Below are 12,760 nucleotides of genomic sequence, written 5' to 3' on the forward strand. Positions count from 1 at the left end.
AATGTATGAATAATTTTACATCAATAATATACTGTTCATGAATAGTATAAATAAATAATTGTATTAAGTTAAAAATAGCTAAATTATTTTTATTGAAAATATAAAAATCAAATAAATACATACAGGTTTATAATTTATTTTATTGTACAGGTATACATGCAATAAATGCAAATAATTTATAATTAAATATATTTTTACATAAGATTCAAGTAAATATTAAACAATATTAAGTAAATAAATGTGACTATTTTAATCGAAATGTTTTAAAAAAACTTATTGCTTATACAGTAAAAAGTTTTAAAAATTATCATTTATAAAACTGTATTTACAAATTAAATATTTAATAAAACAAACTTCATATGAGTCAAATGTTTTATACAAATTCATGTTATTATATATATCTAATCATGCGATTAAATAAATAAATTAATTAAAATTTTTTAAAATAAATCCATAATTAGAAAATAGTTAGAACCGGCTATATAGACAAACTGATATAATTCATAGCTATTCATTGGAAATAAATCATAACAATAGACACCGATTTCGGGTCCCGACAATCGATTTATAAAGTTTTCCACTTTCATGGCCTGAATACGATTACCAGTAGTAGTAGTATTGCGTCTGAAATACCCATACATCAAATCGTACGACTTGTGTGCCGCTTGGCTAATACGGGCGACCAATGAGGTCAACAAAATGACTGCACAAAAACAAAAAACAGTAATCAATGCACACATAAACCTGCCGTACGATGAACTGTCCGTTTTGTGTACACCATAGATGACTACCTGAAAGCCAGGTATTGCCATATAGTAGATAATAAATACAAAATATTTGATACATTCATTAAAGTTGCGAACAGTTAGCTCGCAGTGTTTGTGTTCAGCGATTGTCCGCCAAAGTGCCGGATAGTCTCCAGTTTGTAGACTTGACTTAATTTTTTGGTTAATTTCACCAAATTTTAGTGTCAAATAATAGCTCAAAACTATACAAAAGGTTACAGATAGCCAAAGCATACTAAACATCTGTATGGAAACCACTGTCATAATGATGTCCCAAAACGTGATGACACCCATAGACGAGTACTGACCCTCTGACTGGATATACAACCATTTGGTTGTAGCAAAGTGTACGCCAGCTGTGATAATGACGGCCGGTATGTAAACAATTTTAATGAAAAACAATACCATTAGCGACAATAGTCGGGCAAACTTACGCTTGTTTTCTGCATTCAACGGATACCTAATCTGATCTGTTTTGATCAGATAGGCTGATACAAGCATCGGTAGACTATCGGTACAGTCCTGGTAGTTGATTATTGTTCCGCAGGTCCACGTAATAGTAGTCAACAATATGATCCATGTGTTGGCCATCGATTCGTTACCGAATACGTAACCAGTCGGACACAGATACCATCGGATGGTTGGACTGTTCAGGAATATCTGTGCCAATATATAGCGTATGGGGAATAGTAGACAAAATAATTTGCTAACAACTATAGCAATATATAGTTTTGATTTGATAGGCTGTCCACTGGTGTAGTCGTCGATCGAGCGAACGATTACCAAATATTTTGTACCAAATTTTTGTATACAATTAAAACTATCATTAATTAATTGGTTTGGATTAGTATTTATAATAAAGAATGATTTAAAAAATCCTAATAGTGAAGCCATTGGATTATTATTTTTTAAAATTTTATTTTTTCTATACTAATTATTATTTTTTGAAAATTACATTTTCAATCAGAATTAGCAATTAATATGATAATAGTAGTTAAAGTAAAATATTAATAAATTATTATAATAATAATATTTTATACTATATTTGTAATTATATAATAATTATTATAAGATATTATATGATATTATAAGTTAAATAATTTAAAACTGTATTGAGCTAAAAATAGAAAAATTATTTTTATATTACCGGTAAATACATATAAATCAAATATTTATTTATACAAGTTATATTATTGTACAGATATAAATGCACCTAATTTTTTATTAAAACTATTAAATATAAAATTCAAGTAAATATTATTAAATAAAATATATAAATTAAATAAATATGACTATATATTATAATTATAAAATAAATTTTAAAAATAGCCATTTATAAACTATAGTTACAATATAAATTAAGTATCTAATAAAAACAGTTTAATATTTTTGATGCTAAGTAAACTTGAAAAATTCTAATAATAAATTTCAATATTTTATTATTTTTAATTATAATTTATTTTTAAAATAACTTATATTATTTATATTATTAACAATTTCATATTAATAAAAATTAAGTAATAAAGTTCAAAAAAAATTTTATAACACCAAATATGACAAACATTTTTTAAACAAACATTGTATATATATATATATATATTAACTAGACGTTTGAATTAATATAACCGTATAATTCAAAACAAATATAAATATCTGTAAACAGAAAAAATTGTTTAAATTAGATAATGACTATTAATATTTATTTATTTATTTTTAAGTTTAGGGACAATTATATAATATATATAATACCGCTATGAGAGTAGATCTATCTAACGGTGCAAATCCTCCAATAGTAAAGCCAATAGCATTGGTGGTCAACATATCGGTTGTTAAATCGCGAAATTTATGCCATTCCTTGAGCTCGTCGTCCGACATATTAATTGAAATAACAAAACAATTGCCAAGTTTTGCCAATTCTAGTATTTTATGTTTCAATGATCCGCATATCAGACACTGTATGGTAAACATAACGGCATATACACAGCAAAATATTGCCGTAATTGTCGACATATTTAGAAAATACTGATATTGATGGTTACGACACAATACGTTAATACCAAACATTAATGATATAATCATTTTGATTACGCTTATCATTACTATATAAGTAATATGGGAATCAATTTTATCGATATCACGATTAAGTTTAAGCAAACGTTTGCTTGCTGATTTTAGTTTCATAGATAATCCAGGTTTATCTTAGTTTAATTAACAAATTTAATTAACAAATATATATAAAATAATTTAATTTTAAATTTGTACTTTTCTATCTCAATAATAAATTGATTACTACTTACTATTTAATTTATTAGCATATTCATTGGTCAAATCAACTTGTATTTGATCTATAATAGCTAAATTACCAAGTATAGTTAACCATTGAATTAAGGGTATAATCATGTATGACATAAATGTAACTAGGTAATATGTTGAGTTAATTAATAGTTCTATCGTTGGTTGTGTATTATTTTTAAAATAAATAGCTATTACTGATAAAACTAAAAACAGTTTATGTCCCAAAAATATAACAACTATAAATAGAAATTTTTTAGATATGACCATGCTTGAATTTTCATATTGTTGTGATTGTAAAAATATATTGAAAATTCTAGCTAGATCATTATAGCTAAATATATTTACATAGACAGTTATTATTATTGTTTCGATTACATAGAATAATTGAATTGAAAAATTACAAACTGTAAACAATAGTGAAAAACTATTGTATTGGTTAATTGATGTGAAAACATTAGGCAATAGAAATGTACTGGCTACTATTAATAGTAATAGTGTTACCAAATAACCATAATATTGCCAAAATTTCTGGGAAATAATTTTCAATGATTTGCCATCAATTGTTTCTAACATTAGGCCACCAAATGTTAGTCCACATATACGATGACACCATAGAATTATTTTGAAAAACATGATCACGTATTTTGTTTGTAATTTCATTATTATGATTATTATTATTTAAATTTATTTTTTCATATAATTTGTATATTAATGTTTTATAAAAAATAGTTTTTGCAAAAATAAAAAAATAATAATAAATTCAATACATATAAACTAAAAATATATTTATCAATCATATTGATTGTTAACTTTTTTTTCATTAATATAAGTGCATTAAAAACTTATTTTGATATTTAACTATTTATTTATTTACATTTACAGAATAATTCTATTATATATAATAATGTATATAAATATATAAAAATTATTTTTGATTTATACAAAAATAAATACTATTATTAAAATAGTATTTATTTTTGTATAAATCAAAAATAATTAAAATGCTAATAATTAATACTGTTATATTGCCATGACACTTTTTTTATTATTTATAAATTTATTATTTATTTGTCAATAGTAGGTAAATAAATGTTGTATTTATTTCAATTACAATAACACTGTATATTTTATTAAGTAAATTGAGTTTTCTATTTTGTATTTTAAACTAATGTGAAAATCAATAACAAAATTCATATTTAAAAAATAATAATATATTTTTATGTAACAGTAATATAAATATAATATTACAATATTTTAATAATTTTAATAATGATTATTAGGAATATTAAAATAAGACAATTATTAAACATTTATTTCTAAAAAAATTAAATAACATATATTATTATTAATTCATAATATAAATGTTTATATTTTGTTAACACGTTTTGTATTCATTAATTTAAAATATTATTTATAGATTTTATACTGTATTATACACTGTATATAATATACAATATCATATATATTTTACAATATCTCTTATTTAAAAAAATAAAAAATATTTATATAACTATATCTAAATAAATATTTAAAATGTTTTTACAAAAAATATAAGTTATCATAGAATCACATTAATTATATAATTGATATTTTCAAAAATTTTTCTATTACTTAAAAACAGTTTCTTTGTTATTTTTTAAAAAAAATATAACAAAAAATAAACAAGCTAAAAGTATTAATTTTATTATTTGTAAATATTTACAGTTTACTATATCATATCAATAATGATATACCGACCTCAAGGTGTGGTAAAATACATAAAATTATTACACGAAATATTAATATATTATTTGTTAAAAAAATAAAATTATAATGAATTCATATACATATATGTATTTGTTATTTATTAATATTACTACTGTATTATGATTATACTGTATATTTTGATAGTAATAATAATAAACTATATAAACATAATTAAAATGATTTTTTCAAATTCATTTAGTTTCATAATTTTTGTATGTCATCGTTAATACTGTGTATTATTTATAAACATTTTATACTATTACTAAAAATATTTAATAAAATAAAATACTAACACAAATTAAACTTAGTTAACAAAAAAATTTAGTATTAATTTACTTCAAAAAAATTGTTCAAAACATTTATTATATTAATGATATTGTTATGATAAAGTTAATTTTGTTATTATTAATATTATTATTAATAGGTTTTTATTATTATTATTATATTATAATAATATGTGAACCAAATTATTTGGGAAGACTTAAAATCCCACAAATTATAAGCAGTAAAACATTTGAAATAAATGATAACAAACAACACCTACTACTCGACCGATACGTTAGTCTGTCAGTGGCTCAACAATTAGTGGCCAAACTGTCCGATGCTAAGCACCAGTATCTAGAATTTGATGGACTAGTGCACCGATACTCGCAACCCATAGTACCCGATATTGTACATCAGATAATGTTTACAATACATGAAATACAATTCATACACTATATATCATTGTTATCGGTACTGAAAAATCATAGACCGGCAGTCATTGTGATTCACTGCGATTGTAACCGATTGACCGGTCATTACTATGAACGACTGATACGTAGGATTGCCTACACAAACACTACATTAATATTACGTGAAATCAAAAAACCGACACATATTTTCGGTAAACCACTTAGTCGTCGGTTTAGAGACTATCACGCGGGAGATATCACCCGTATTACAGTATTGTCACAGTTTGGTGGCATTTATTTTGATAATGATATCTATGTTGTCAAAAGTCTACACGAGTTTCGCAACTATGAAATGACATTTCAGTTGACATTCAAAGATAGCAAACCGAGTGTCGGTCCGCAAGCAATGATAGTTCACCGAAACGCCCGGTTCTTAAAGATATGGATCGATTCGTTTCACGATTATAGGGCTGACTCGTGGTTCTATACGGGCGGTGAACTGCCCGGTAAGTTGGCTCAGAAAAACCGCAACATTATCAATGTTATCAGTGGAACATCGTTTGGCTGTTCATCGGAGGTATGTCCTAAATTGTATGCCATGTATTATCCTGAATGGGAAAGGGATTACTATACTATACATACGTATATTCGGAGCAACTATTTCTATCATCACGGCTGGTGTATGCATGGCTATCATACGGATGTATTGTATTATAACGAGACAATTGTTGAAACAGTTAACAACACATTTGCCGATATGTGTCGTAAGATTTTGCATTGGGAATCAAACTAAATATATTTAATAATCTATTTGTTATTATTATAAATATTTTAAATATATTATAAAGTTTTTATTACATATATTATATACCATACATTGTTTGTATTATAGTTATAAATATTCAATTAGTATAATTATAATTATTAATGTTTTTTAATTATTATAAGTTAAACATTATTTTATTGTTTAATAAAATTTAATAAATGTTATATGTGTGCTAAATTTAAAAAATAATTATATTTATATATTTTTTAAAAATAAAAAGTAATAATTGTATAAACAGATTATAATTTTTGATAATATAATAAATTACTATAAAATAAACTAATATAACTAAATAAAAGTTTTATAAAATTATAAAAATACTTTTTTACATTTATTATACATTTAAAAAAAATTGTCACATCATTTGGTTATTTTTATATAAACATTAAACTAGTTAATAGTTTTCAGTATAATTAATACTGTATTGTAATAATTAGTACAAAAAAAATACTTAACAAAAAAATTATTTGAGATAATTTCAAATAAATAATATATTTGACTTATTTATATACTTTTTAGATAATAATAATAATATTTATAATAAAAAGAATGAATTTAAATAATTTATTTTTAATTTTATTTTATTTTTTTTAATTATAAATTATTTTATTTTCTATCTATTATCAAGAAATTAGTGAATAATATTTATTAATAATATTTTTAAAATAAAAACTTAATTAACTATTATGCAATTCATAAATATTTAAGGTTATATAAGTTATTGATTAACAATAGAATATTATTATAAATTAATAGATAATTATTCAATAATAATACTCAATAAGAATAATACAATATTTTTTTTAGTTGTTATGAAAGTAGTATTAGGTATAGACTAAATATAGGCGCCATCTATTGTTCTCTATTGTTTTAAATAAAAATAAAGAGGGGAGAAAAACATTATAATTTTGTTCAGTACATTACATTACATTCATATAATACATAAATAGTACAATACAATAAACCTGTTTCCTGATCCTGGATTCCAGAAACCTAGATCCCGGTTAGACGTTGGCTTTTATGATTGGAATTAAAGTTACTGTATCTCTTTGTGTCAGTGCATTGGATCAATAGACAACTATTGGTATCTCTTTCGACTTATTCAAAGAACCAGTAACCCTCCCGAATCCTTCCAACATCACATTTTTAATTATCAACTTTTGATTAATAGATTTCAACAATAACATCGTTGTCATCACTGTCCTTACCACCCAATTTGCCTTCAGCTATTCTGGCGTCGTGCGGCAAATATGACCTGACAGTACTGATACCAATCACATACTGTTTCCATTTATGTTGTACTCATTCTCTCACCAATTAGGAGCATCTAATTAAAAGCTCTAGTAGCATCTTCATATGTTAACTTATTTGCAAAACAATAAGTTAAAAAAATAACCTATAACAGATAATTGATTTATTTATGTATTGTTTGTAAATAATCACAAATTTTTTACCTTTAATGGATTGACTTCTTTTTCAAATTTTCAAATGCAATCCATATATTTTCAGCAATTGATTTGTAGCAGACTTTCCCCTATTTCAACCTTTATGGGCTCTTTGACATCTCCATCTTCAGTGCCGATCACCATTCAAGTCTGGTGTGCATTCACCACGGCTTTGGTTAAATCCACATATTGTTTCTTGTGTCGGATGGGGAAGCAACTTGTTGTTTCGAAGAAAGTTGTACGTCCTTTCTTTATTGGTTAACAACTGGCCTAATCAAAATAAATTATAAGCCATAATTGAATTAATGAATCAATGACTGTCTAACTAACAATGTAATTATATATTTTATATACTGAAATAAATCAGCAAAAATATATTATACTCCTAATCAATATATACTAACTTTATTATAATATAATGTAGATAGTGTAGTATACTGTACGATAAATCTTTTAATCTAGGTAATCTCTTTAGATATGTATATATAACCTATTGATTAATATTTAGGGTCAATAGCACGATACTTCTTTATTCGTCATGGCCGTGAAGCGGTACTGAAGTCTCGCCTTATATATTTATGTATTTACTTTCATTAATAATCTAGTAAAAATGAATTTTATTTGAAAAATGTAATAAATATTTTAAAAGTAACGATCGCTTTGTAAAGAACAACAAATGTTGATAATTTTTATAAATTTTAATATAAAAAATCTAGTATATTTTATATTTTATAAATTACATATGTTAAATGATTGGATAAATATTATACCAACATTGTTGGGCAAGGCATGCTGTAATAAATTCAAAAAAAATTAATAATAATAATAATAATAAATTAATGTTAAGTAAAACCATCCCAGCCGATATAAGCAATCGTATAATAAACTGTATTAATTTTTTAATTTTTTGTAAATGATTTTATGCTTATACAGTTTAATTCAAATATATTGATAAAATATAAGTTTTTAAACTTCATAAACTTTTATATCTTAAAATATATGGAGATTATTAATAAATATTTAAATAATGGATTAAAATCCTTTATTTTGATATATCACATGATATATAAAACATTTTAAAATTCCATTTAAAAGCAAAGAAAATAATAAGTGTGGACCAGAAGAGGAGGCTCGAAGAACACTCCTATGTCACTGGAGCCGGGGGTCACAACAGCAAAGGGGTTCATATCGGTAACAAAGGACTTGTCGTTGACTAGGGGGTCTAGTAATGTCGAGGGTTACCAACTCACCCTTGCGGAGCACATGTAATTTATCTGGGTATTATACCCAGATGAATTTGTCTTTCAACAAGACAATGCTCCGGCACAAAGTCCGCTACAAACGGGAATGACTGGAGAACGAGGGGTATACAGTTTTGGACTGGCCACCCTTTTATCCAGACCTTTATCCCATTGAAAATCTCTCGCTATAATGAAGGCCGAACTCGAGAAAGACCCGGATCGCTCGGTCACCTATTGTTCCCAAACATCTGAAGTCCCTCATTGAAAGGATGCCGCGCAGTATAGAAGACTGCATTGCGGCCAATGGGGACAAAATTAAATATTAATTATTATTTTAATTATTTATATTATAATTTATTTTTTAATAAACATTATTTTTAATTATAATTATTTAAATATGATTATCAATATTATTGAACTAAACTATTTTAATTCCATTTCCGTTATAGTGGACCTCCGTTATCCTACTGCCATAACTACTATCATATATAATAGAAATAATTATTTTTTAAAAATATGTTCAATAAATGAGATATTGAGTGAATTGAATAGTAATTTCAATCAATTAAATCAATTGAAAAGTTTTGACAAAAAGTTTTCAACTAATTAGTGAAAAGTTGTCACAAATTTAGTGTTGAAAAATGATAGCAATATTATTTCAATTAATGAATAAAAATAAGTGTCCAAACTATTTAAAGTATTAACTATTATTAAACTATTATTAACTAAATTATTATTTTTTTTAAATATTGTACTATAAATTAGTTATTTTTCAAAACACAAATCTATTTATTAATTAGAAAATTATCAAAGAAATTAGTTATCAAATAACTTGAAATACTTAGGCGTTGTTCACATATTACGTTCGCAGTTTTTTAAAAATCTAGACCCCCCCCTATGTTCGCAATTGTTCGCATGTAATGATATTTAAAAATTACGTTCGCATGTCCTTAACCCCCCACCATTTAAATGAATATTTTATAAAATTATTTTCACTTTTAAAATAATCAAATAATAAAATAAATAATTATTATTCAAAAGTCATATATTTATTCAAAATTAGTTATTAAACCGTTTATCAAAGGAATAAGTTAACTCAAAATTAATCCCTTAAATTCATTCATTATTTAAATGCGAACGTTCTTATAGACTTTACCCCCCCCTCCCCCCTCGTTCGCAAAAGTTCGCTTTGGCCGACCCCCCCCCCTCCCCTCAAGTGCTAACGTAATATGTGAACAACGCCTTATAATTATTATAACATTTTTACAATATTGATGACAACTTTTATTATGAATTTTTTCTAAGTTAATATAAAAATCGATTAAATAAGTATCAGTTTAGTTATTGATAGTAATTTATAAAAAAATTTAATTAAAGTTTAATAATGTATTTTTTGTATAAATATTTTATATTATCTATTAATAAATTATTACATCAATATTAAATTACATAGTTTTATTTAAATATAAATACATTAAATATTTATATTTTGATTATAATGTTTATAAGTAATATTAAATTTAAATCAAATCATAAAACATGTATAAAATATTAAATATCATATATTATTATTAATTCATAATATAAATGTTTATAATTTGTTAACACGTTTTGTATGCATTAGCTTCAAAATATTATATAATAAAATTTATTTTATACAGTATCACGATTTTAATAAACTAAATAATATTTAATATTAACCGGTATGTAAACAATTTATGTATAATTTTATTATTTTTATATTTTTAAAAATTATTTAGTGACATAAAGTCACATTTTGTTACATTATAAATTTATTATTGATATTTTTTTGAAAATTTTCTATTATTTAATAATTTTTGTTTGTTTGTTGGTTATATTACTACAAAAACAACAAAAATGAACAAGCTAAAAGTGTTAATAATTTTATTTATAATATTTACAGTTTACTACATCATATCGTTACCGATATACGGACCTCAAGGGTTGGCACGACATAAAATGTTGACACAACAAATTGATAAATATCGGCAAAACAATGGCCAAACTATTATACTTGACCGACACGTTAGTCTGGCATTAGCCCAACAATTGGTCGGCCAATTGGCTAATGCCGAGTACCAGGACTTTGAATTTGATGGTCCGGCGCACCGATACCCTGAACGGATAGTGCCCGACGTTGTACACCAAATACTGTTTAAAATACATGAAATACAATTCATACACTTTATATCGTTGCTGTCGGTACTGAAAAATCATAGACCGGCAGTCATTGTCATACACTGTGACTGTAACCGATTGACCGGCAATTACTATGAAAGTGTCGTACAAATGATTGACCGGATAAACACAACTACATTGATATTACGTGAAATCGAGAAACCGACACATATTTTCGGTAAACCATTGAGTCGACAGTTTAGAAATTTTCATGCGGGAGACATCATGAGAGCGATGGTATTATCAGAGTTTGGGGGTATATTTCTAGACAACGATATCTATGTTATCAAAAGTTTGCACGAGTTTCGCAACTATGAGATGACATTTCAAGTGGGCAGAGGTAGCAAAGCGAGTGTCGGTCCGCAAACACTGATTGTTCACCGAAACGCCCGGTTTCTGAAAATATGGATCGACTCGTTTCACGATTATAGACCTGATCTGTGGTTCTATACGGGCGGCGAACTGCCCGGTCGGTTGGCTCAGTCACATCGGGATATTACCAATGCTAAGGATAACAATCCGTTTGGTATTTGGTCGGAGGTATGTCCTAAATTGTATGCCATGTATTATCCGCAATGGGATAGGGATTACTATACAATACATATGTTTATTCGGGGCAACTATTTCTATCATCACGGCTGGTGTATGCATGGATATCATACCGATATACTCTATTATAACGAGACAATTGTTGAAACAGTTAACAACACATTTGCCGATATGTGTCGTAGGGTTTTGCATTGGGAAAGACAACAACATCAACAACAACTTAGGATTGACTATTAATATTAATATATTAATTATATAAATATTGAAAAAATATAAATAAAATATTTTTTTTAAACTAATTTAATTCTTAAATATATTTTTTATTATTTAATTTTTTTCTACATAAGAAAAACATTTCTAGCATATCATGTTTAAATTAATGATATAAACAGTTAACCTATTTGCATTTTAAAATATATAACTATTAATAATATTATTTTCATTAAATAAAATTTATAAAAAAAATTACAATTGTATTTATTTTTATAAATAATTTATTTTTAAGAATTAATGTTTAAGTCATTGAAATATTAAAATATTCAAATACATATTAAAATGATTTTTCAATTTAATTTAGTTCATAATTTTAACATATCATTAGTTAATACTGTGTATTTACACATAAGTAATTAAAAATATTTTATTAATTTATTAAAGTATTATAAAATATTTAATGTAATAATATTTACTAATATTTGCTATTTTTATATTGTTTATAACTAGTGACTTTAGATATATGTGACTAAAATTTATGTTTTATTGAATTAAATATTTGCTTAAAAACATAAAAATATATTATTATATTTTGTTAAAATAGTCAAAATATGTGGTTATATTTAATAACAATTTAAAAATTGTGTACAATTAATGATAAATTAATTTTTTTTTATCAAAACTTTTAAACTCTTAGTATAAATTAAAATCAATACAAATAAATATTTAAATCTTATTGTCTTTTATTAGATATTAGAAATTAGTAGAATTTTAGAAAACATAAATA

The 12,760-nt window shown here is 24.6% G+C and overlaps 1 protein-coding gene across 1 annotated transcript; it reads left to right on the plus strand.

Annotated features, from left to right (window-relative positions):
- The first annotated feature begins 3,183 nt into the window (after positions 1-3,183).
- On the plus strand, positions 3,184-6,293 carry LOC128963719 (uncharacterized). The gene is made up of 2 exons (XM_054310232.1): positions 3,184-3,206; positions 5,330-6,293. The coding sequence occupies exons 1-2, from the start codon at positions 3,184-3,186 to the stop codon at positions 6,291-6,293; spliced, it is 987 nt and encodes a 328-aa protein (XP_054166207.1).
- The last annotated feature ends 6,467 nt before the right edge of the window (positions 6,294-12,760 follow it).

This window comes from Oppia nitens, unplaced genomic scaffold, assembly GCF_028296485.1.
Source record: "Oppia nitens isolate AA-2021 unplaced genomic scaffold, nextdenovo-longstitch-racon4-pilon3 scaffold7_pilon_pilon_pilon, whole genome shotgun sequence".
NCBI classification, from domain to species: domain Eukaryota; kingdom Metazoa; phylum Arthropoda; class Arachnida; order Sarcoptiformes; family Oppiidae; genus Oppia; species Oppia nitens.

What these genes read in the sequence shown, in the direction of transcription:
- LOC128963719 (XM_054310232.1), top strand. Translation starts at nt 3,184, where the DNA reads ATGTATGACATAAATGTAACTAG. An exon ending in TATGACATAAATGTAACTAG is followed by an intron (nt 3,207 to 5,329) that starts GTAATATGTTGA and finishes ACAAATTATAAG; the next exon opens with CAGTAAAACATTTGAAATAA.